This window comes from Dipteris shenzhenensis, chromosome 14 (genome assembly GCF_047967505.1).
Source record: "Dipteris shenzhenensis isolate YYH24624 ecotype China chromosome 14, Dip_SZ_1.0, whole genome shotgun sequence".
NCBI classification, from domain to species: domain Eukaryota; kingdom Viridiplantae; phylum Streptophyta; class Polypodiopsida; order Gleicheniales; family Dipteridaceae; genus Dipteris; species Dipteris shenzhenensis.
The window spans coordinates 24,863,506-24,891,015 of record NC_141609.1 but is presented as its reverse complement, the minus strand read 5'-3'; the positions used below and the strand labels follow the sequence as shown (position 1 = coordinate 24,891,015).

Below are 27,510 nucleotides of genomic sequence, written 5' to 3'. Positions count from 1 at the left end.
TGGATCTACAATCATATTATGTCATATCTCCTCACTGTGTGCCTTTATGCTAAGTGGGAACAAGTTTTGAATTTCTCAAAATTTGGCATCTAATTGTCCTAAGTGATCCTCTTCTTTTGGACTTGGAAATGTAAAGGCATTTTGCATTGTTGATCTACTCAGGTAGATACAAGTAGGATTCTCAGTATATGTCATTATGCCATATTTATCTATTTGCAAATCTGTGCTTTGATATGAGTTACAAATATATTGATGTATTCCATAATATTAGGTGTAGGTAAGAGGTATTGCATTCTTGAAAGCATGTGATGGATTTAGGTATAAAGTGTCTAATGAATTTCACCCTCCTTTGAAATTCTCTAGTCCCTTGGGATGCAAGAATGTACATGCATCTTTTGACATTAAACATGGAGACTCTCAGCCATACAGGCTACAATGTCTTTTCTTTTGTTTCTCTCTTTTGTCTATCTTGGATCTTAGAGTTACCATGATTAGTATCCTTGATGGTTGATGACTTTTCTTATAGTTCCTTTGATGATGCGACTCTAGGTCCTCTTAGGAATGAGGTATCTCATCTTGGCTTACTTGGCGCATTTCCTTGTAAGTCTGAATGCTCCTATTCCATAGAAGTTAGATCCACTATGTTGGCATGGAAATTATAGAGTATTTTGTTAGTGGAATTGGTTACCTTGGGGATACTAGGTTAAGCTTCCTCTATGGATAACCATAAATTCAATCAGATGCTCTTTGATCACTTCATTGATGAGATGGTTACCACCATAAATCCAATCAGAAGCTCTTTGATCACTTCATTGATGAAATGGTTGCCTCTATCTAACACAATTTCTATGGGGCATCCATTTTGTGTAATCACATTCTCATTTATAAACTTTATTCTACTTTTGGTATCTACTTTTCTCATTGCTTTTGCTTCAACTCACTTAGTGAAGTAATTTTTGGCCAATATGTTCCTTTACCCCATTAGGATGTCTTAGTGATCCCATATGCTATATTCACATATGATGAATAAGTGTGATGAGATTTTGGCTAGCCCCTCATAAACTAGGGTTTTCCCCAGGCTATCCCTTTTTTAAAGTTCTAATACTCTTAGTGGTCGGGGTATTACTATCATTGTACATCTATTTTAATGGATACATATATTTCTTATTTATTTTAAGTAATCACTATTCTTGATATATTCCTCCACGATTTAACATATTTATTCCAACTTATTAATTATGTAAACATTGCATTTGTTTCCTTCTTTATTGTTGTATTTGTTTAAAGTTATCGATGTTCTTGATATATTCCTCCACAGTTGAACATATTAATTCCATCCTATTAATTGTGTAAATATTGCATCCAATGCCACATTTCTAGCCAAATTTATATGCTTTTAGATAGTTCTTAGCACTGTGACGATCATTTCTATCAAATCCAAGAGGAATTTCACTGTGTCACAGAAGGTAAAGTTGTTCGAGACGTCATAAGGACACTAGAAAGCATAAAACCTACCATGGTAGAAATATGACCAAATTTGCATGATTTTATGCTTTCTGAGCTCTTTGTGACATTTTGGACAGCTTTGCCTTCGGCAGCATGGTATAATTTCTCTTGGATTTTATAGAAATGACATTTCCATCATGAAATGACATCATTCAAATTTTTAGGATGTAAGAAAATAATGCATAATGCCAAGATCTTTCATGTCAAAGCCTATAGATTTATTTTGATTTCATTTCTTTGTTCATGATCACTTTTTAAAGTAAAATTAAAGCCAATTTTATGCTTTTGGACATTTCTAGGCACTGTAGTCATTAGTTTGGTCAAATCCAAAAGGAATTTCACCGCACTGTAGAAGGAATATGTTTTGGGACATCGCAAGGAGTCTAAAAACCCTAAAACCCACCACAACATGAATTGGGGCATTTGGAGGCTGTCCAAATGACCAATTTTGCATTGTGATGGGTTTTAGGGTTCATTTAGCATCCTAGACAATTTTGCCTTTTGCAACACGATAAAATTCCACCTGGATTTGATAGAAATGAAAATGCCATTTTAAAATTACATTATTTACCCTTTCAACATTAAAAATGAAAAGCCAAATGCATCATCAACATAGAAAAGGAACTCAACAATGCGATATTGTAGAAAATCAAAGTGCACTTTATTAAAGGAGTTTGCCTTGTGGGCATTAGATACAAAGTTGTGCCTTCAAAGGACAAGGGGAGATTCTAGGTCCTAAGGATGGGCTCCATGATATTCTATGGCCTAAGGCTGGGATCCATCCATAGCCGCTTTTCCAGACCCATGTCTTTATCCATCATGGTGACGCACTTTGCGTGGATGGTACACAAGTTTGAATCCTCGAGGAGCCTTATTGAGACTTGCTCTGCAACCTCCTAGAGCTCCCCCATAGCTCCTATACTGAAGCGTACGTCATCCTTGTATCCTTATGTGATCTCTCATATAATTAGTTGGAAAGGAGCACCCGGGATCATGTTCTCAGTGCTCTTCTCTGAGGGCTCTTGCTCCTTGTCTTGCTTTGTATGGCTTCTTGACTCTTGGTGGAGGTCGTACAGGTACCTAGACATGGCTCCATGGCCTCTTTTCTACTTTGAACTTCCTATGGTGCTCTTCTCTGATCTTCTCTTCCTCTAAATCCTCCTTAGATGCCCAACTTGAGCCTATGCCTTGAATTCTATGCCATTGATGAGGCCTTTGTGGTGTCTTTTTTGTTATGGTCCTAGGCTCCTTAGGTGGCAGGCAAGGGGACCACTTTTGGTGGCATAGGTACTATGTCCATTATTGGTTGTAGAAGAGGAAGGGGGAGGATTGTGGGTTTCCTTCTTGTTGTCTGCTTTTTAGAAAGCCTTTTAGCAAGTTTCTCGATGTCAATGAGATTCTCAAAGATGTTGTGCTCAATAGGGGGAGACTCAGGGTACTTCTCATGGGGAGGGATGGTCTACCTCTTATGGGGAGGGGAGCTAATCTCTCTATTATGGGGTTGTAGGTCATGGGGAGCAGAGCTCACGGGAGTTTGGCTGGTCATCAAGGGAGTTGGGGGAGGGCTCACAAGAGTTAGGGGAGGGCTCACATGAGTTGGGGGAGGGCTCACGCGAGTTGGAGGAGGGCTCACACTCATGGGAGTTGGGGGAGGGATCACAAGATTTGAGAGAGGGCTCACGGGAGTTGGGGGAGGGCTCATAGGAGTTAAGGGAAGGTTCACACTCACAAGAGGTGCCCCCGGGGGATTCATAGGGGGAAACTTATGATATCACGTGAGTGTACAATAGGGTTTTTTTTTGAAATGAGGCATAAGCTTATACATTAGGGGTGGGGCCCCTTTTTTTTTTCCCAATATTGAATTTAAGCTAGGGGGACCATGTCATATTTAAGAAGGGGGGACATAATATAGGTTACCTTGGGTAACTAGTCCAAACAAGTTTGATTTTGTGTATGGTTTTAAATAGTCATAGGGAAAGTAACCTAAATTTGCTTATTGTGTAATCTAAATGCTTGAGAGAGAATGTAGATTTAAGGAAAGGGGGGGACATAATGGAATTTTGGTGGTATCTTATAAGCTTAAATAGGGGTGTTTTATCATCCTACGTGGATCTTAAATAGGAGGTTTTCTTGAAGTTCATGCACGTAGGTGACGTCCCCCTTTAATGAAGAGTGAATCCCCTAGGGAGGTGCCATTAAAGGGATTCACATCCTCGAAGGGATTCGTGTCTTTGGAGAGGTTCATGTGCGTGGAGGCCATGGAGGTCGTGGAAATAGAGGAAGAAGGCTATACCCATAGACCAAGTTATAGGTAAGCAATTAGTACCCAAACTTCCAAATTCATATCAAGATGTGAGTGCATAAAGTAACTAGTCCACAATCCCAAGTAAAAGTTTCATGCCATTCTTTTTTAGAGCCATCAAATTCAACACATCTCATCCCATTGTGATCGCGAAATTTTAGGAGACTTTTCTTCCCTCCAACTATTTAGATTACAATTCTTCATTTAACTGTTTGGTTGTGTGATCTCAGTTCCTCTCATCGTAATCACAAAAGATGCCCCAAACTGGCCGACTTTCAGCCAACTGGTTTGGGCTGGCTATTTGGGCATTTTGCCCTTGAGTTCTTGAAGTAGGCTGACTTGGCTCTTTAGTACAACTTTTCCATGCCTTGTGTATTCAAATGGACAAGGGGCCCCAATTTTGTACAAACCATGGTCCATGCTCATAGAGAATATGCTACAAACATGACGAACATCATTTCAACAACAAACAATTTTAATAAAGCAAGTGCTAAATATTATGATGGTGACAAGATTACCATGTAATGCATAATGTGTAACTCCCCCCATGCTTTCACCATTAATTGCATGAAATCTCTCACAACCATCCTAAACCTTTCATGATACATCTCGTTGATTTGACCCTGGCAAAGCAATTTTATCAATGCATCTACCTTTGTCCATATTGTTGCTCTCAAAGTCACTACTATAGATTGTGAAGCCTTATTGGTCGTGCATTTACACAATGTTTCTAGTACTCCCAACCCAATGTAATTTGAGACAAAGTATGTCTTTCTTTGTCAAATATTGTGTTTGGAAAAGAATCTCCTTGCCTTCACTCCACGCATGGACACTTTGATAGGAAGGTTCTGTGTTGCCCAAGACACTTTCTTGTCATCCTCAATTTTGTTGACATGTCCTCCATGGAATTCTATCTCTGAAAGAAACTTCTTAGCTTTTGCAATGCACTGTGTAGATACTTCTTGTGGAATCAAATTCCAAGCATAAACAAGATGCAAATATAACAACTTATCAAGTATGTGCAGTTTCGTATGTAAAGTACATATGTGCACTCTCTCTAGTGGGATGGTCAAGATGGGACACTGAGTTGAGAGTTCACGCTCAACATCACGTGATCATGTGTGCATAGCACTAACCCAACATCATGTGATCATATGTGCAGAGCACTAACCCAATAGAGTGCTATAAAGGAAAGGGTTAGATGCCCTAACCCTAACCCTAAATGGGTTTGTATATATTCTACATTTTCAACTAAATCTAGTGTACAATTAGTCATTTGTGGTGTGCTCTCTAGTTGTACCCTCTCTCCTCATCTCCACTCTTCTCCTCTCCCCTCTTCATATTTTGTCACACTTTGGATCCTTCATGTCACGATCGGGGGATTGCCTTTGGCTAGAAAGAGAGAATGCCATTCTCCCATTGTAATCCAGCCTTCTACATCTATTGAGAACACATGCAACAAAGGCATGTGGACATAGCATTTGACTTTGTATCACTACCATGCAAGCACTTGAGGGTTTTCAAATCACTAGCAAGATGCCATTCAACTCAAATGTTCCCTGGCCATCTATGATCAATGTTTGCCCTTCCTCTTGTCTTGGGATAGTTCGTGGGATTCTTGTTCTGTCTAGAACCCACTTCAATGTCTCATGGCACTCTTTTGAAGTCTCAAGTGCTGCAAGCCACCATATGTCTTTCTTAGATGAATTGAGAAATCTTCTCCAACTTTCTCATCACCTTGAACAAAAGCTAAGGCTTTTTTCATAATGCAAATGCTCACTCCCTCTAACTTGTGTTGTTTGACCAATCGAGCTCCATCCATTTTGATAACAAATATGACCTTGCCATTGCATTTTGTACAACGAAGAGAAATACGGTTAGGATAAACACAATATAGAAAATGAAACTAAGTAAAGTGCAATCATTAGGGGAAGTTTGGGCTCAAAAGGGGCCTCGTAAGGGGATGATTAAAGAATGGGTAGATTTTCTTAATTTTGGATTAGAAGGTTGTGGTAATGTGGAGTTTTGACTGACTCTTAAATGCAAGGTGGCATGTATTAAAGTTTTTTTGGCAAGCATAGCCATTAAATTTTATTTTCAATGGCTTTGATCAAAGACTTGGTTCAACTTGATCCAATGATCCAAATGTTGCATTATCACCTAGTCAGGTGGACTAATCCAATGATGCACAACTCATGCCATTTCTTAGCCATAGGATGCGTTGACTCACGGCACACAAAGCATTGGCATTTTGGACCATCCGATGTGCTCATGATCCAACGCCTTAGAATGTGGGTTAGTTTGTTAGTCTAAATAGCCGACGTGCACAGACCCATACATGGCCCTTGCAAATGTAGCCATTAGGTCTACTTTAGATCTAATGGCCCAAAGCAAATGATGAGCCTATGATGGGCATGTATTCAATGTGTGGCTGGCGGCAAGATTCAAAAAGTGAATTTAACGGCTCACACAACGCACCGCTTTTTCACTGTTTGATATCTTTTGTATCACATAGTCTACGACTTTTGCATCACGTTGTGACTATCCATTAGATATGTTCCAATCTAACGGTCCTCATCCTACCAGCCCGCAATCTTAAATGAGCCTTTTCTAGCCATTAGATCTAAACTAGATCTAATGGCCCTCAACCATCATTGCTAGCTGCCGCTGATAACCCCCTTACCTCTGTGAATCGGGTAACTTGGAGTGGGGACCATTTCTTTCCACTAATGAGGAGAAGGAAGAAACCCTCCATTATCTTAATGCTAGAGCCTCCTCATTGGCCTAGAGCTTTAGAAAGATTCATAAGGGGTTAATCCAAGAGGCCCTTTTTGAGTCGAAGATTCCTGTAATGGATTCAACATCCAAGTAGACATTGTTGCAATGCATTCATCTCAAATGATTGCAAACTAGATTTCTTTAGACTCTTCCAAGTCATTGTGCCCCTTACGCAATGGTACTCTCCAAGCATTTCTCTTGTGCACTAACTTTTCTCACCTTGAAGGCCTCATAGACTAAGGTGTGGGTAGTGGCACTGTAGACTTCTTATACTTTCCTAGAAGAGCAGACTTGAAAATTCTAAAAACAAATGTGTAAGCTTCATGACTTACATCAGCAACATCACAAGCTGCAAGCATGTCCTTTGCATCTACAATGTCCTTGAAGTCCTTCATCACCTCTTCAGCAACTTGCACATGCAAGCATTTGTGTCTTAGGTCCTTTAGTATCTTGATGACATCACTTGACTTCAATACTTTGGCTAGAGTGTATGAATAGTCAATATCTTCCCCATCCATTCTTCCCATCAACATCTTGCATGAAGTTCCCAAAGAAGAACACAATCAAAACTTAGCACAAATAATGTAGCATAAAAGAGTAAAATTTCATTGGAACATTGGATAACCAACCTTGTAGCCCGTATTCTCCTCTTTCTAGCACCACTAGTGGGTGCTAACACATCCATGTATAGTAAGTGTCTTTTCCTATCCTTCAATCCCAAAGGTGTGTCTTTCATCTTTTCCACTCCTTCTTCTTCCTTCTCTCATTCCTCCTCTATGGCCCATTGAGCTTGGCTGTATATAGATCTTTCCAAACTTTTTCTAGTTTCAGCTAGCTTATAGAGTGACTCTTGTATTTCTTATCACTCCAAGTCCAATGCATTGGCTTTATCATGAAGCTCCTTGTTCTGCCTTTGAAGCTTTTGTATAGAGGTATGCATTGCAACAATGGTGCTATTTCCTAAATGTGCCAATTGTTCTGCTTGGGCTCGGCACACCTTGCTTGCTTGCATAATGATTGTCTGAGCATTGCTCAATTGATTACAATAATCAAGCAACCTAGCATGTCCATTGCCAACAAATCAAACAAGCTCATGCATTGTATGAAAAGGAGGGCCCTTTTGGGTGATAGGATCTAATGGATCCTCTACTTAAAGGACAAGCTATTTCTTTCCTTGGAAATGAAGACTATGGAGTTTGGACGCTCCCCTCAATCTCAAACTGCATGTGCTTGCATATTCAGCCTCCAACTTTAAGTGAACTTGGGACTTGAATGGTGCCATGACTAAGGGAGTGTAGAGGAGTGGTGCCATGACTAAGAGACATCCTTTAATGGTGCCATGACTAAGGGAGTGTAGAGCAGTGGAGTAGCAGACATGAGAAGGAGAAGGTGTGGAGAAGCAGGTGTGAAGGAGCAACACGTAGGAGGGAGGAGGGCAAGGAGGAGGAGGGATGGAGGACCCGCAGATGAAGAGGAGGGATGGAGGGGGGAGGACCAATAGACATAGCAGAGGAGGGAAGGGGAGAGAACCATCATATGAATTAAAAACCCCTTCTCTTATTGTAATCCTTTTTTTTTCTAAAGTTGAATTTGGAAGCCCCTTCTTTTGATACTAGAGTTGGTTGGTGAAATGGCATGATCCTAACACATTGAGATCAGATTGATGCCTCAAAATGGCATGGAAAGGCTTTCTATTGTCTACAACCTTATTTGAAAGTTAGAGGTCTTTTGGAAGTAAAGCACATATTCAAAACTATTTTTAAATGCTTATGGAAGCTTCTAGTATACTAATGGTTTTACACATATTTGTGATGCAATAGAATAGGAAAATATTCCAATGTACTAATTTAGCACTAGTTTGGTAGCATAATGTAGAATTTGTCACTTTGATGTAACATGATTGTTTAACAAAGATTTGTCACTCTGAGGTGTTTGATATACTTATAAACACTTTGTAAAAAATACTAGCTCATTGGAATCATTTTTATTTTTAGGCATTCTAGATAAAGTTCCAAATCTAAGCATTGTGTGGGTGAAACACTGTGTTACCATACATTTGTGAGAATTTTGTAATCACATGTAACAGCTTTTTGTGCTAACTATATTTCTAAAAAATAGTCCTATGAGTCTATCTTAAGCTCAAGAGAGAAAATCATAGAAAAATACATCTACCAAAAGTTGTGATTTTTTTAGCACTAGTTTGGTACCTCAAAATAATAGGTGCAAGTTCCAATCCATAATAATTCCAAGTTTTTTTAGCATTTAAGCTATTATGGAAAATAATCACTACAAGGTATAGGCTGTTTTTTGACACAAATATCGACCTTTTTTACACTAAATTTGTTTAAATTTAAGGGCAAAAAGGTAAGTAATTACTTCGGGATTAGTGTTAGAAAATGTGCATCGGTATAAATTCATCGGTATATACCGACATTGGTAGTGTCGATAAAGGTCAGTATATACCGACTCTATATTAAATAATCATCGGTATATACCGACCTTCAATAGAACATTTTGTGGGGCAAAACAGGGCTTGCTGTAGCCCCATTTTGCCCCACTAATGTTTTTTTTTTGCTTACAAAAGAATGTTTACAAGCAAACATGCGAGATAAAACTCTCAAACCTTGTTTGTTACAAAATTTCCCTTTCAAAAAGGGTGATAAAAAATCGTTCAAACAACCGACAAACAAAAGCATATACATGCCGAAGTATCTACAACCTTGTTTGTTACAAAATTTCCCTTTCAAAAAGGGTGATACAAAATCGCTCGAATGAGCTGACAGACAAAAGCATATACATGCTGAAGTATATACAAACTACTACTAGTACTACTCATCCGACTCTTCGTCATCATCATCGTCGTCGTCCTCACTCTCCCTATATATAGGTGTGTCTGATCTGTGGCCCTTGTGACATCCGCTTGATCCCTGTCCCTTGTTGTCGTTTATGCCAAATTCCTTGAGAACTGCCCCCTCGTCAACCACTTGCCTCCTTGTCAACCACTCACCTCCGCTGATGGGACGTTTGATATTGCACCCTAAGAGTGAAACCATTTTAATTTGAAATTAGATTGGAACTTAAAGAATAAAACAATTTAAGAAGTGAGATTACAAGTTGGAGTAGATTTATACCCCACGAGCAGCCACCACAGCCCAATCGACTCTGCCACTCCCTGCACCTCCATCTCAAAGAACTACTTCCTCGCTCCTATGTGGAATGCACGTTTTTGCTCTTCATCTATGTGGGACGGCGACCAATCACAGATTGCTGTGGACCCAAATTACGAGAGTTAGATAAAGTGCATGCAATATGTAATAAAATAAATAGAACAATAAATTAAATGAGAAGAAAATAAGCAAATCCTTAGAAGTGATAGGATAGGGGAAGAGAACTTATTATTGACATAGGGGAGAGGGAAAGCATATGATTATGCTTATGCTTATATGCATATGCATCAGCATATGAGCATATGCTCATGCATAAGCATATAAGCATAAACATATGCAAATGCATATGCTTATGAGTGTGAGAGGGTAGGGGAATTAGGGAAGAGGGCATAAGCAAGGCAAAGTGGGCATAAGTAAATGCTTAGGAGTGATAGGATAGGGGAAAAGAACTTTTGAGTGAAATAGGGGAGAGGGAAAGCATATGATTATGCTTATGCTTATATGCTATGCTTATGAGTATGAGAAGGTAGAGGAATTAGGGAAGAGGGCATAAGCAAGGCAAAGAGGGCATAAGCAAATGCTTAAAGGAGTGATAGGAAAGGGGAAGAGGGCTTATGAATGAAATAGGGAAGAGGGAAAGCATATGATTATGCTTATGCTTATATGCATATGCTCATGCATAAGCATGAGCATTTTATATGCTTATGAGTGTGAGAGGGTAGGAGAATTAAAGAAGAGGGCTTAAGCAAGGCAAAGAGGGCATAAGAAAATGCTTAGGAGTGATAGGATAGGGTAAAAGAGCTTATGAGTGAAATAGGGGAGAGGGAAAGTATATGATTATGCTTATGCTTATATGCATATGCATGAGCATATGAGCAAATTCTAAGTGGTCGCCAATGTGGTGGTTGGTTGCAAACTATGATATTAACAACCACCAGTGTGGTGGTTTGCTTCTATTATTACAAGATGAATGGCATACAAATCATTTGTTTAGGATTTGTGGTTTTGTTATGGGATTTAATAAAACTAGCATGGTGGTTGTTTGGGATATACTAAAATCAAGCATGGGATTTATCATTTGGTATTAAAAAAAACAAAAACGGTGTGGTTAGTTTGGGATTTACTAAAAGAAGCATAGTCTCAAATACATTTTCCATTTTCCAAGATAAGTGGAATATTGTTTCCTTGCAATGAGACTACATTCTCTTACTACTATCTTAGTCATCTTCGTCCACCGTTGGGTGGTAGAAGGCTAAGCGTGTCCACTTTTTGACCACTCCAAGCAAAGTGTGATACCCCCAACTCACAAATACAAAGGATTGAACTACCTCGATCGTGGTACTACATGCAATTGAGCTTCAACATGTGGAGGTTTAGGAGTTGACGAGTGGAGGTTCGGGAGGATCGATAAGCTCGATTGTGGTATTGTGCAAAAATCACAGCTCAGCAAAATAAACCTCGAACGTGATTATGTGTCATCCAGCATGCCTACCTCATTCGAGGTGTGTGGCAGCCTATGTGTGCATCCGAAAACCTCGATCGTGGTATCTAAGCACGACACTCTGGGCACCCATGGCAGCACCATTGGCAGTGAGCTGGCAAGTCAAATACCATGATTGAGGTATTTCATACCACGATCATGGTATCTCCTACCTCGATCGTGGTATTTCCTACCTCGATTGTAGTATGCATGGATGACACATCTTGCGCCCGTGGCAGTGAGTTGGCATTCCAATTACCTCAAACGAGGTATGTTGACATGGCATATGTTCAGCATTTGGCAAGTCAAATCCTACGTGGTATGCTTGCGTGGTCACAGAAGTACCTCGATCGAGGTAAGTTGGCATGCCAAGTTGGCGGAGAAAACCTCGATCATGGTTGTTACATGGATCCTTCACATGCATAGGTGTTGGCTGTAGACCTCAATTGAGGTATGGTTCTTCATGCCTCACATGCATACGTGTGTGAAGGAAACCTTGATCATGGTATGTTCATACATCCCTTGCATGCATGGATGTCACATCAAATCCACTATCGAGGTATTGATTATATGGTATGCCTTGCCAATTACCATGATCAAGGTAATTGACTATGATAAGCCATTGTGATTACCACATGGAGGCTGATACGTGTCCGAAGTTTAGTCCAAAACCAGGATCAAGGTGGTAATTGCAAAATTTTGATGGAAATCGTTGAAGGACATCTCGGGCGGACATGGCGAGCAGAGGCGATCTGGATGCAAGGCAGCACAATGAGGGGAGGGTGAACGTCTGAATGTAGTCATCCTCTGATAGATCGTAATGTTGGTGCAGGGACCATATGAAGCTCTGGTGCCTCACGCTGATGTCGCACACCTACTGTCTGCTGCTGGCATCCCATCCTACCACGTCTAGCTCCTGATTGAGGACGCAAACTGAGATAGTCCACCCTATGCCCAAGGATGAACTTAGCATATAGCTGCATCGCATATGAGCAAGGGATCTGGTGGTTGTGAGGCAACCGACCATTATTGGCAGCAGCGATATACCTCGGATAGATATGCACTACCATGATGGGGTGCATACACCATAATATGTGAAAAGGCTATCCTGAATGAGGTTGCTGGGATGCTGTCTGGCCATCCCAAAAAAGTAGATCTAGAGCTACCCTATGAGGAGAATCACGCTCAAATAGGGCATGTACGGCTCTCCAATCCATGCCCTGACCTCCTACCTCATCCTCTGCCTACCACTGAGACATCTGCTAAAGGTCCTCATAACCACCTAGTTGACGTAGACCATCAATGACTGCATCCACACGCGCGACCAAGTGAGGGGGGGCTCAGCGTCCTACAGAGTCCTCATCTCAACTCTCAAAATCTCAATCTACTGTTGTATAGTGGCGGGAGCTATGTCAGGTTTGCACAAATAAACACATACATCTAAGGTCACTAATTCAAGTTGCATATGTATGTTTGCATGTGTCTACCCACATACACATGCATGCTCAGGTGTAAAACCCAAAGGTGATCTACATGGATTTGGATTCAGCTCCATAATTTCAAGCACTAACACAAATTAGTGCTCCATAACAACAACATTGGCATCCCTAGAGGACCAAGTCTTTGCTACATGTTTTGGGGTATTTTACATGTTTCTATCCATGACTATCATCAAGTGTAACTATTCTTCTATCTGTCCATAATGTCTACCGACAATACTTTCATTTTTACATTTTTCTACTTCAAATGAAAGTGATAATACAAGTGAAAAAAAGCAAAATCCTGATGAAGGTTATAATGCTTACTTTCTTGACTTTGAAAGTTTATTGCTCTTGGATGAATAGCTCGATAGCTATTGCCTCTATGAAAATTATCTACTAAACCTGTAAAATGTGTTGGCTGCTATTCAACAAGGTGAATTGGGTTCTACCATTGTATTAGGTGAGTCTATTTGTCAATGTGAGTAGTCAAGTGTCGCTTGACTCCTTACATTATGCTAGAGATGCATAAACTATGGCATTGAAATTCTTGAGAGAAAACAGGAGAGACTAGGCTCCCACTTGCTAACATGTACATATAGGTGCCTCCTTTTAATACGAGGAGGGGCTGCCACATGGCACTACCATGTGGCCCTTATGCTAACCTCCTAAATTAATAATACTAAACTGGAATCAATATAGAAGTTGTGGTGTGTGTTGAGCTAAGCAAAGTCACACAAAGGAGCAAGCAAAGTCACACAAAGACTTCAGAGGTATATGCTCTTAGAGAACAAGGCCTATTTTTTCCTCTTTATTTGTTTTGCACATTCTAAATAAACTACATGAGGACCTCTATTCTTAATACATGTTGCAATCATCAAGTAATCCATTTGTAGAAATTAAGGCAACCTAGGATGCAAACCTTTAAATTGGACAAAGGTGGATGCTTAGCCTATCTACCGACAAGTAAGCTTACAATTCCCAAATGAGGACATGAAAAATGCAACATTAACATGTAGAAAATAAAACTGATGCCTAAACCTATAGACAAGTGGTATACATTGACTGATATGGTTGCCCATGCATTTTGATAACAGCCCAAAATTCGGCCCAATACATGCCTCTCGCTCCCCCCCCCTCCACCTCCACCTCTAATCCCTGCCTCCATCTACCTCTCCCCCCCCCCTATGCCTCCACCTCCCTCCCCACTCCCTCCACCACCCTCCCTCCCCCTTCCTTCAGCCACCCTCCCTGCGCCTCCACCTCCCTCCCCACTCCCTCTGCCTCCCCCTTCCCACAGCCACCCTCCCTATCCCTCCATACTCCCTCTGCCTCCCCCTTCCCTCAACCATCCTCCATGCGACTCCACCTCCCTCCCCACTCCTTATGCCTCCCTCCATACACCTCCACCTCCCTCCATATGCTAATTTGGAGGTGTGGTTCTACTAGCGAGGTTAGTCATTCATCTTCTTTTACTATATTTTGGTGCTGCATGAGTTACTCATGTGCCATGCCCTTTCTCACCTCATGATGTGTGTTTGTTTGGCAAAAGGAGACTCGAGTACGATAGCTAGAGGCAGAGCTGCAGGGGCAGAGGGTCTTAGCATGCATTGCATACCATCGAGCTGAGCACTATTTGTATTAGTTGAGGCACATCTCACATGATGAGAGTCGCCATAGGATACACCCTAGTGTGGCCTTGTATCCAGCCCCTCCTGTAGATATTCCCACTAGACATCTTATAGACCCAGCTGTACTCTCTAGGATCCCCATGTCTACGTGCGTCCTTTGCCCGGAGGATTTTGATAGCATAGGATTTTTTGGCCTAGGATGCGGGCACCTAACCCATCTCCACTGCCTGACCCAACATATGGTTTCATGGGCATGCTGCCCAGTTTGTTTTGCTAATATCGGAGTGCCTACCTATCGCGGTCTAGGCATGGATGACCTATACCCTAGACGTGGCCAGGCTATTGACCCCATTGCCCACATGATCTTGACAGAGCATTATAGGGTAGAGGCACAGAGGGACTTGCTTGAGCAAGAGGGATTTGATGCTACTGTGATTGCCACATGTATACCTCGGTAGTTCTCATATGCAGATTCATGCCCGGCGATGAGGCATGAGCAAAGGAGGCACGACACATCGAGCGCGAGGCACACCTAGAGATATCCTTGTAGGATTGGGTGCAACAGAATATTGGGGAGGATATGGACCAGCGGCTCACACATGAGGAGGAGCTTACTCGTGCTGAATTTGAGGCATGAATCCATGTAGATCAGCGACTTTGGGAGCTCAAGCGCACATATGTGGAGGACGTGAGGATTATGGAGATACAAGTAGTGGCTCAACATGTTGCTGCATCCCATGGAGATGAGGCCAGACCTTCTACACAACGTCACAGCTGAACCCTGATCGCAACAACAAGATGGGAATACATGTACACCTCACGATCTGCCATGTATTCCCGATACTCGAAGAAGCAACCACGCCTATGTACTTGCTCAAAGTAGTACCTAACTACGATCATGCTATGAGCATCGAAATGGATCCCATGCCCATCCACTGCATCCTGGTTGAGCACGCTCTTCACCATAGAGCATCTCAACAGATAGTAGTCCACATGCTCAGGATTGCCCTCTGGAGCAATGATGGCGAAGATGTCATGAATACATAAGAGATCTGTCAATTGGTCATAATCTCTACTAGAACTGAACCCTGCATCTTGATCATCATGTACAACCTCCCAAGGCTGGATGGGGGAAAGTACGCATTGCGTCCATGGATCGGCCCATGGCACCATGGAACAACCTCCCCAATCATCATCGATGCATGCCGAGCAAAAAAATGCAAAGCATCGAGAAAAGATTGCGGGGTCTGAGTCGCCTATGCTCTTGATAGAATGTAAATTAAGAGTGCCAGGCACGGTATGATATTCAAAAGGCCTAGACCACTCTCTACATCCAAACACCAGAATAACCATATGACCACCCTATCGTCACGCGATTGATACAAGGACAACGTACTAGTGCCTAAGTGCTGGGTACACCACTGCACCACATCGCGTGCATCCACAAAGCGAGCGGCACTATGACGCAACTCATGTCGCCGCAAAGAACGCTTTACGCAAGCACCTACCCCATCATGCTCTCCTTTAGCATGCTCTGTCTCAAAGTAGCTCCACATCACCAAAATGCCCATCTTGCGGTGCCATCTGTAGAACCAATAAAACTGCCTAGCAGACTTGAACTGACCACCACAACCGTCAGACCAAACCCAGTGCCGCTACCATGTCACACCCTGATCGCTCAAGAAACTATCATGGAGACTGAAACAATGCTGCACTAATGTAGAAGTGATACTCCCCACAATGTAGAAGTGATACTCCCGCACAAATGACGCGCGAGTCCATGGTGCTATCAATGCCATCCACTTGAGCCTCTGCATGACGATAGCTAATATGCACAAATATAGCAACCTACAAGATGGCACATAAAAAACAATGAGAATGATGGAAAGAAATAAATGAAATGCACAAGAAAACACAAGTAAGAACAATACTCGTTCACATGTTACCTATTCGAAAAAATAATACTCTGATTGGATCTCATGCTGTGGTGCAAAGATATAGTTCTCCGCAAAGTCCACCACGGAGACAACCACCCCTATGGGAAATGTGCTCAAGAAAGCACAAAACTGTCGATCCACCCACTCTGCAGTGTGGGAGTGCCATATGTAGTGGTACAACTTCCCTCGGAAAGCATCAATGAAAGCAACACGTGGAGTTTGCTGCTCCACAAGTTGCAACCTCCTGGACTATGCACCACCATCTAATGTCAACGTGATGTACTCGTACTGCTACCAACGCACAATCTCCACATCACTGACATCTAGCGAAACTCGTGCACTCTAGAAAAGTGACCACACACCGTACACCTCCCCTCTACACAATCAAGGGAGTGGTATAAAGTATCGCCATCTCGTGCACACAATATGGAGTGAATGAAGTTGTGAGGGCTAGTAGGAACCACTCCCTTGTGACCATCAAGGGAACGAAATACATTGTACATCAATCCAAAATCAACATGATAGCAACAACAACACGTGTCACGCTCTCTAGAGCACCGCACAAACCATGGCCTGCACCGTTCAAATGACCTCTACCCAATCTTGACCTCCGTGTGCGCCTCTACAAATTGAGTGTACAACTCAGTCTGGGTGCACTCCAAAAAACATGCACCATGCTCAATGTACACACCACGTGACACCCTCTTTCGCACTGCCTTCTTGAACACTAGAGATGCCCTGCAATGCTCCTCCCAAAACTACTGTATGATGGACCTAGTGCAATCATCCAATAGTCGATTGCTATGGGGTGCATGGCCACTCGAAGCCCAAAGAGCATCAACATCATGGTCCTCTAGACTCTGCCTCCTAATCATACCTGCTCGCAATGTGCGCCATGCAATGTCAAGGAGACGCGATGTGGTGCGTACATGGCCAGCCATCTGTGGTCTACTAATGGCAGCCACAATGGCACGACATGCTGCCAAGGCATTTGTGGTGTTCCTACGCTTGATGGATGCATAGGACTGACGAACAATAGAAAGGACCTCGCTAGATACTACCCTATCTCTAGATGCAACAAGACCAGCAAGCCTCCTACACTCCACCAAGGCAGGGTGATCTATCAAGCAAGATAGTAGAGCTGACTGTGAAGCTAGTGTAATGTCACTAAAGAATGACTCCACTATCCTACCAAGATGTGATCATGCGTGTCTAAATCCAATTTGAAGCCACTCTTGCCGTTCTTTCATTGTGGCATAGGTTGCATCTGGAATGCAACTTAATCTTGGGCTCGCCATGAACGGTGTGAACCTTTTCGGGTTACACCTTGGTTACGCTCAACATCTTGGTCGACATGGCCTATAGTCTTGGTGAAATACAATATCCCACCATGGCTAACAATAAAGAAGGGACACCTCATGCTTGCACTACTTGTGCCAGGGAAGTACACGGCTAAAAATATGGACATGTACATGGCACATTTGATAGAGGAGTTACAGATCTTATGGAGAGGCATACGGGTCTTTGATATTTCCAGAGCTCCTAGACATACCAATGACATTTTGGTCAGGGGAATCTTGATGTGGTGCATGACTACCTATGATATGGAGAGTGCGTAGGTATGTGGTTATGTCTTTACATGTATATTGATAGTTTTATGACTCTCTTTCTAGCACTTCTTATACTAACACATCCACGCATGCATGTAGGACTTGCAATAAGTGGGTACCATGCTTGTCCTGTTTGTGGGAAGGGTTTAAGTGCGCTTGCATGACACTCCAAACATATGAGGAAAATGGTTTATGGAGGTCATGCTCGATACCTTCCACTGGATCATCTTGCTCGTGAAGGCCAACTTGATCCACGACCATGATCTTTGAATGGAGAATGGAGAGGATCCTCCTCTTGGTATGAAGAGGCTATCCATCTTTCATGAGCTTCCTTATTGGGGACAGTTACCAATTAATCATCTCTTGGATCCCATGCATATCTCCAAGAATGTGGGGGCTACTATTTGGGCACACTTGGTTGGTGACAAAGACTTGAGAGGAGTGTGAGAAGACTTGCAAGCTGTGGATAGGATGCCTCATTTGTGGCCCCAAGTGTGTGGTTGTAAAGTTGTCCTCTCGAAAGCATCATGGAATCGCGGTCAAGGTAGACATTGCCTCTTTTCAAACATTGATAGGGTACATGCGTTGCTTGAAAGGAGCATTTTCAAAGGACAATAAGCTTAGTGGGCTCAAGTCCCATGATTGGCACAAGGTCTTACAGGTATTCTAAGCTGTAGGACTAGTGTACCGATAATCGTGATGCGTTATATTAGTCTAATTATGATTATGTTATATTATTGACATGACTTCTTTGTTGCTTGGATAGTTCATCCTCCCAATTACAGTGAAAGGGTTCTTAGAAGAAGATGTTAAAAACGCTATATTCAAGATCAGTGGTATTGTGTATGCTTACTATCAACTCACAGTGATTACATTTTCTTCAATTTAAGTTGAATAATTTGTAGAAAGATTATGAATCTTACATGGGCGCGTGAAATAGGTGGATATCTAAAAAAGATATGTCCATATCTAGCATCGAGATGGCTAGGGTGGACTCCATCATAGCCATGTGCTTGCTTGAGAAGCACTTTCCCTCGAGCATTATGACAACTCAAGTGCACTTGCTTGTGCACATAGTTGATGAGGTGGCCATTGCAGGTACCGTTCATAGTCGATGGATGTTTTGACGGCATTTTCACGTCGAACATATTGATTCAAAGAGAGTCACATATGATTGTGGAGTCATGGCTAACTTCACACAAGATAGCCGAGCAAGTGCTTCGGATGCCAATCTTCTCTCCTCGTAGTTGGATTATTGTGGGACCATACACAAAATCTATGAAATTGATTTTACACGATTTAGTATTTTCATTCTTGATGTAAAATGGTTTAGAACTATTTACAACCATCCCCATGCTACAGTGAGGAAAGACAATAGTGGTTTCTTTGCGATAGACTCCACCAAACTCTGGACTGATGAAAGTGATACTTTTGTTCTTCCCGAGCATTGTGAGCAGGTGTGTATTAATGATTTAAGTAATTGAATGCTTTCATTTTTAAAGATCAATTGGTACATGTTCGTATCTACTTAAGCATAAATTCATATAATTGATGGCATTTGACACCCATCTTCAATATAGGTGGTTTTTCATCCGGATCATTCTGATCCAAGATGGTGGTACATGATCCAATTTGCACCACGAAGTAAACAGTTTTTTGAAGATTGAGATGTGGATATAGAGATGCCACTACCAACGTTGGATCCAATTGATCCAGATAGATATAGCGAAGAAGATGAAGATTACAATATGAGCCAAGAAGAAGATGCACATAATGACATCGTCCAGGAGGAAGATGGAGATTACAATATTGAGGAAGAAGATGACGATGATGATATAGGAGATCAATTGGGTATAGAGTTGGAGATAGACTTGTTTGGCGCACAGGACTTGGCTTAGGATGAACTATTGATGTAAATGCTCTTGATTGAATTTTTTCCATCTCAAACTTGGACATGAATATATGAGCTTCAAACTTGATGTATATGCTCTTGTATTTTTATTCTTTCAAAGGATCAAACATGTATGAAAATAATTTTTTTTTGTCATTGGGAAACACTCTCTGTTAAAGGTCAGTATAGGGAAAATGCTCTCTATTAAAGGTCGGTATAGGAAAGCTTCACAGAGTCGATATATAGCGACCATTACACTTCTATCATTGGTCGGTATATACCGACCTTATGAGTCAGTATATACCGACCATTAACACTTCTGTCAAAGGTGAGTATATACCGACCTTTTTAATCCTGCCGTACGTACTAACGATTAGCACACTATGTACGCTAAAGGTTGGCACTTAATCGTCAGAACAAGGCCCATGTATAGTAGTGAATCAAAACCCCAAAATACCTTATTAATGCTTTTGAATGATTCTAGGAAGTGGCTAAGTTAATAGGACATAAAAGTGTCCTAGGATATTTTTATGTCCTTGTACCAAACTAGTGCTAAAGGCTTTACAGATAATTTCCATGCAATAGACTATTCTAGTACACTAAAAAAAATTGTAGTATCCTAAAGATTTAACACATAATTCTCATGCAATAGACTACGAAAAATCAAAATGTATCGTATTAAAGCGTGCTAGAAAAATTTGCAAGGGTACAATTCTAGAGTTTATCTCATAAGCATTATAGACACTTATGAAATTCTAGCAGGTGCTTTGATGCTATTGTCAACACCCATCAACTTTGTTAAAAAGTGCAAAAAAAGCCTTGCTACAAAATGCTAGAAAAGGTTTTGTATCGAAGTAGTAAAGTTGATTTATTTGAGATGTGTTTTTCTACTAGTCTCATTTGAAATAGTGGGAAAATTTGAGGACACTAATATCAAAATTGTACATATAACTTTCTCCAAAGTAAACATGTGCAAATTACATGACTCAAATCTATCATATCAAGCTATGGGAATTTATGTTCACCTTTTACACTTACAAATTAGGATTTTAATTTTAAAATACTATCAATATGTTCTTTTTAATATGCAGCGATGCTTCAATGCTTATCAAGTCCTCTAGAGAGAAAAATTCATTTATTTAATGGTGTTTTGTCTTTGACAATCTAAAGGAGTCCTGTGAATAGCAATCAATGAACAAGAGGTAGTCTAGGCTTTCTACCATATCACATCATGGATGAATATATTAAAGTGAAGAATTGGATATTTTATCTTTACACATTATAGTCTCCATCAAAATGGAAAAGTAATAATTATTAATCCTTGGTTGAAACTAATTTGTGTTAAAAAGTAATTTGGTTTATTATAAACTTTATGGTCTAGGTAAAATCACATGTTTTTTTACATTATTTATTGCTTGTAAAATGTAATAATAGATAGGGAGCACATAAATATTTTGTAAGTAGAAATCCTTGAGCTACCAGAAGCAGTAAAATGTAATACTAGATAGGGAGTACACATATATTTTGTAAGTAGAAAGCCTTGAGCTAGCGGGGTAAGATATGCACATGCCATTTTTATTCCTTATTCAATTGTCTTTCAAATGCAATGTATGCATATAAGTTGAATCTTTAAATAAACTTGCATGCCATTGAGGCTATGCATATAATATAAACTTGATAGTTTCCCTTGCAGTATTATGGAAAGTTAAGAAAGGTTTCATTTAAGGCCGTTCATGGAATGACACGGGAATATGGGAAAGTTGAGACGAGAAATGCTCCAAGATTGGAAATTAGAATGAAGAATTAGATACTTGATTCCAACTCTTTAAGATCTAGTGGTAGAGAATTTCCAGCAAAATGCGAAAAAGGCAACAATCATTATTTCTTGGTTGAAAGAATGTGGATGGCAATTTAACCTGGTTCAATATAAAATTTGTCCCCTACATAAAGGATCACATTTTTTTTTCATATTTTAATGGATGTAAAGATATAGAGGGTACATATGTTTTTCTTGGTAAGACAATTGCATATGCAATGGAAAATGTTGAGCTAATGTAGTACAATTGTCATGTGGTCAATTTTCCTTATTCAATGCTCATTTAGTGCATTGATACAATGTAGCTTGCATATAATGAAGGAAATGCATATTTAAAACTGAACCTTGAAAGTTTCCCTTGTATTTAGGAAAGTCATGAAAGTGTTTATTTAAGGTCTTTCATTGAATGACATGGGAAATAGGAAAGTTGAAAGGTTCCAAAATTATCATAAACATTTTTTTGTTGGTGTTGGGAGTGTCATGGCAACAATCAGTGGATCACTCAAATGGGACTGAATTTATGTAAGACTTGAGTTATATATGCACAATTGTATTGACCACTTTTGTACATGTTACTTGATCTATTCTTGACTATTTGTGAAGGTTGGATATGGACCTTGGGAATGAATGTAGGAATTGTATGTTTAGGAGGGACGGGGTAGTCAAGATTTTTTTTGGACTATATGGGGCAGCACAAGGCTCGAGGGTGATGTGGTTACAACATTGAGGGGGTGCATATTGTATGTATGAAATTGCTAGTTTCCCATAATTAATAATTAAAATTCTTATTTTGGTTGTAAGGTGTTGGTTACATGCTACACCTTAAATAGTGTTAAATTATTAAAGAGGCCTAATTTAATTAAGATTTAGATTATTTTGTATGTTAATCGAGGTGACCTCAACATCTATGGGACTTGATGAATAGTTCTTATTTAGAGAAAGCTGGATACTAGATATTGCCTTGCCCCTACTTCCATGTTCTTTGTAGGACAAAACTACAAATAACGCCAAAGAAAATATGAGCTTGACCCTTACTTATATGAGCATGGGTTCACTGCATGCTCACTTGCATCTTCAATCCAGAGGTATGGATTAGGATAACAACCCATACAGGTGCCCTACATGCCACAGCATTTGTACTAGCCTTGATAAAGGAAGGATCATGCCATTTGTTGTAAACATCAACTCATGCTATCACCATTTAGCCATGCATAGAGTTTGTTAAGATTGTAGTAACCAAAATGGCTTATTCAACCTATTCTTGGACATCAAATGGGGATGCAATTTTTGACCATTTGTAGGATAGGCCACGTTGGGTAGTCCTGCCAAAAGGAAAATGGCTATATGGGGGAGAAGTGACAATACTTGAGCTTGCATTTATGGACTATCATATCAAGGGCAAGAAGATTGTATCCGATTAATGGCAAGAAGATTGTGTCTAGGACCTTGGAGTGCGAGCTTGTTTAGGAAGACTTTATGTATGTTTGGAAAATGGGGCCTTGGTAAGATAATCCAAAGATAACCCCCAAGGAGTTTGGAATATTATTGTGCATAGTATGGACCAAAGAAAAGTCCTAAGTGAAAGATCCTCGTGACACAACAATGCTTGTTTAATGCTAAGAGATGTGGAATTTAGGCCCCTGAACTAGCTACTATGGTGACTTGTAAGTCAAGTAGGTTAGGTAAACACATGGGGGCTTGTTCCTGTGAGAGAGAGAGAGAGAGAGAGAGAGAGAGAGAGAGAGAGAGAGAGAGAGAGAGAGAGAGAGAGAGAGAGGGAGTCTAATACCAAAATGGAAACTTTCCATTTTTTAGGAATTTTGTGACATGATGTGCCAAATTGCTTATACACTACAATGCTTGAGCATCATTAAGTTTATGACAAAATGGTTGAGCATGAAGTTTTGAAATTTTAGAGCTACATATTATTTATCATCAAGGGTATGGTGCAAATTTGAATAATTATTATAAGACCTTGGGTTGGTGAAATGATTGCAATGTAAAGTATTAATGATGTTTGGATTGATGGATAAGTTATTGTGTAGAATGACTCTTATGTGGATATCACATTTAGGGAAAAGTGAACTGAAGGTAGAGAGAGAGTTTTACTGAGGGAGCATTCATGATGCATGCATATGGGGACGAATCCGAGATTCTGTTGCAAAAATCATAATGTCTACGTAACCCCAAGTAAAATCTTCATGGGTTGGGTTCTCATAGGTAAAGGGGCGGGGGTGGGGAGTAGATCATTGCTAGTTTTGGGTATTTTTGTCTGTCATCAATTAAATGTGATTTCTAGCGAGAAAGACTCCTGAAAAGCTCTGGGTTTCTTGAAAAAGGTTACGAGCTCCTTTGTTAAGATGGTAAGAATATCAAGCTAGTTTTTTTGTTAAGATGGTAAGAATATCAAAAATCTTGGTCAAATCTCTATGGGGGGAAGCCGTGTCGTAGGTAATAGGGATGCTTGTGTGTGTGTGGGGGGGAGGGGGCGGGGTTCAAGAAAGTCCAAGAAAGAAAGTGAAAAAAAGCTAGTGTAAAGGAACCTTGCGGATTGGGGCAGATGGCGTGGCTTTTGTCTTATAATTACTTACAATGGAAGGTACGTGCGCGTGGGGACCACCAAGGCGGCGCCACGCTGGTGGCTATTCCATGACGCCGTCTGCGCGTCACGCACTCCTTTGACCTGTCTAAGAGACCGTTGGATAAGCACAAGATCGACCGCCTGTCTTCTACCACGTATCCGATCCCTCGCTTTTCCTCTATTAACGACATCATCATATTCGTGACATCAGGCTTGCGGAAACCGTTGGATAATAACAATATGGACGGTCTCAATTCAGCCACATATCCTGTCGACTAGATTGTAGATCGACGGTGTCGATCGGGCCACGTGACCGGGTGCTCTTCGATTCGACCAAATGAACTTTCATGTATGGTTTTCCCGATGGTCGAGATCGACGATCCCGATGCGGCCACGTGTCTCGGCGATGTTCTATTCGGCCACGTGTCCAATATATTATACAAATAGTGCCCTTTTTTTTTTGGTTTTCCGATTTTAACGACATCATCATTTCGTGACATCAGGCTTTGCAACGTTTCTTCGTGGGTTGTGGCTTCTTCTTCATCTTCGAAGATGGCTTTCTTTTTGTTGGGCGGCTGGTCATTCGGATCTATCATCTCCCCCACTACCTCTCTTCTACCACGGCCTGCAGCCTGCCTCCCTCTCTCCCTGCCTTCCTCCTTCCTGCTGCTTCCTCCTCCTTTTATCATTATTATCACCCCCTCCGCCTGCTCTGCTCACTCCGCTGCATGCTTGCCTCCCCCCCTTTTCGATCGTGGTGCCGCCGCTCCTTCCTCGGCATGCTCGCTCATCCACCCATCATTGCTTCTCCCCACCGCCCAGCTCTTTGCCGGAACAGATTTCTATCCTCTTCCACGCTGGCCTGCTCTTCCTAACTTCTGGGTGTTTCATCCGCACTGTTCAAGGCTTACCTTACTTCAGTGATACACACACCGATAGAGAGAGAGCAAGCCTTACGAGAGAGAAAAAAAGATTTCTATATACAACCGAGAGAGAGAGAGAGAGAGAGAGAGGACAATTGGCTTGTTTCATCCGCAGTTTGCAGGCCTCACGTTACTTCAGGGATACACACAGCGATAGAGGGAGACAGAGAAAGAGCCAAAGAGCCATACGAGAGAGAGAGAAGAGAGTATACAACAGCGGTGGGGAAGAGAGAGACAGAAAGAGAGAGAGAGAGAGAGAGAGAGAGAGAGAGAGTCTCTATGTGATAGATGATTCCCCCACGCATGTCACCCGCCCTTCCTCTATCCTCCCCCCGTCCTAGCTCTCCTGCCTTTGCAGCCCATATCGCACCAGCTCGCTTTGCACGCGCTGGATTGTGCCCCTCCTCCTCCCTCATGCACCCATAAATATTCCGTTCCTGCTTCTTGCCATCCATCTGTCTGATCCGCTACCTCACCCGCTCGCGTGCTCTTTCCTCTTGTCATCGATTTCTACCCCGTCTGCCCATGCTGCATATCGGTCTTCCTACCGCCCCCATACGTCGAAAACTGGGCACCTTCTTCCCTGCTTTCCATCGCCCTTGAATTCTCCTTGCGAGTCGTGATTAGCACATCTGGCTTCGTGCTTGCTGCTGCCTTGACCTAGCGGAAAATCGACGTAAGAAGCTCGTTTGAATCCATCATACTGTCGCCTTAGAATAGTGCTTCATGAGTACTCTCTGACCAAGCACAGGACACCAGGAGCACTCATATGACAATCGGTGCACGCGCAGGGAAGCAGGCCAAAGGCTGAAACCAATCTTGTAAGGCATGCGTAGTGCCCGCGTGGAAGGGAATAAGGAGTACGTTTGAATCAGCAGCACTCTCAAGGACAGGACCTCTAGTGGATCTCGCATATATATTTCATAGGGGCCGGTGGGACTTGGATCATACGAATCTAATAGCAGTGCGCACTGCGTGCCTTGTGAAGCGTTGATTGGATACTCCTAGCCACTTTGCGCTGATTCTACATAAGAGAGATTCTGAGGCCCTTGATATGCAGCGACAGATGCACAATCTTCTGCTAGCAGATTTGGCTACGGTGAACGAGCTATCCGGCAAAAGGCCGACTCTCCAATTGATCAGCCCAATGGAAGCTGCATCCAGATCACTTTCTCCCGTGGAGAGGGTGGAACGGCTTGTAGCAGATAATGCGGTGGTGGTGTTCAGTGTCTCGTCATGCTGCATGTGCCATGTGGTGAAAAAGCTCTTCTGCAGTATGGGCGTCAGCCCTAGTGTCATTGAGCTTGACGAAGAAACCGGGGGGGCCGAGATGGAGAAAGCGCTGATAAAGATGATGGGAGAGCGACCAGCGGTGCCAGCCGTTTTCGTAGGAGGTAAGCTGGTCGGTGGTTTAGACAGGCTGATGGCCGCTCACATCAGCGGGGCACTTATACCTCAACTCAAAGAGGCAGGTGCTCTCTGGTTGTAAGCAGAGTATTATGGACGTGATCCTTGCTTGCATTTAGCGAGACACCTAGCTAGTGAGTAAGTCAGTTACATTGTTCGGACCTTGATCCACTTCTACAAGTAGCGCCATTTTGAAAAGGTGCGCTAGTTTTGGTTTGAAAGCATCGAAGAGTTCAGCGTACATGAACCCTTCATTTAGTCTAAGTAGGATTCTTTTTGCCCAGCGACATTCACATGTCGTCGCCTATATCGCCCAAATATATTCTCTGAAGTGAAGGGTCTACAAGGAGCATGTAAATATGATACGACCAATACCTATGTATAAGAAACACAAAAGTTCGGCATAACCGTTTTCGAAGCTGTTTCCACTCGTATTGATAAGGCAAGATAATTAACGCCAGCAAGTGTAGCCATAAACTCACGTATAATTGAGTTGATTTTGTCCATTTTTGCGTATCAAAGTTATATCGTCTCATTTGCTGTTGGAATATGAAGATTTTTGTGACAGTTTGGGACGCAGCATTTGGGATTGTCTAATGAGTGAAGAGGGGTTTCAGGGACATTTGCTTACTTTGCACTTTGGTTTACAGACTCGCACAGTTTCGTTCAAACGTCTATGCACTCTGAAAACTTCAACAATTTTGTGTGAACAGATTCGATTCCAACTCGTTCTATGGAATTTGAGTTTTAACTCCTTTTAGGAATTTGATGATCTCATCACGAGAAGACATTATACGGATCTTAATGAATATTAATATGGTTCCCATTTTCAATCGTGAAGAACGTGTGTGGTCACAGGTGTGCTTTAAAAAAAAGAGAGGGGAGGGGGCGGGCGGGGAGCGGGGTCACTCTTGTTTCATTGCCATATTTCTTTTGAAAACATTGAAAGTATGGATAAAGTAACGCAACATAAGGTTCAACCCATTGAGCTCCCAAAGGAACA

General features: G+C 41.6%; 1 protein-coding gene across 1 annotated transcript; it reads left to right on the top strand.

Moving 5' to 3' along the window:
* Nucleotides 1-24,755: 24,755 nt before the first annotated feature.
* On the top strand, nucleotides 24,756-26,962 carry LOC147894374 (glutaredoxin-C1-like). The gene has a single exon (XM_087384937.1). It carries the CDS (start codon nucleotides 26,155-26,157, stop codon nucleotides 26,587-26,589), a length of 435 nt encoding a protein of 144 aa, XP_087241063.1. The 5' UTR covers nucleotides 24,756-26,154; the 3' UTR covers nucleotides 26,590-26,962.
* The last annotated feature ends 548 nt before the right edge of the window (nucleotides 26,963-27,510 follow it).

Coding starts and splice junctions, on each gene's coding strand:
- LOC147894374 (XM_087384937.1), top strand. CDS start 26,155: ATGCAGCGACAGATGCACAATCTTCTGCTAGCAGATTTGGCTACGGTG.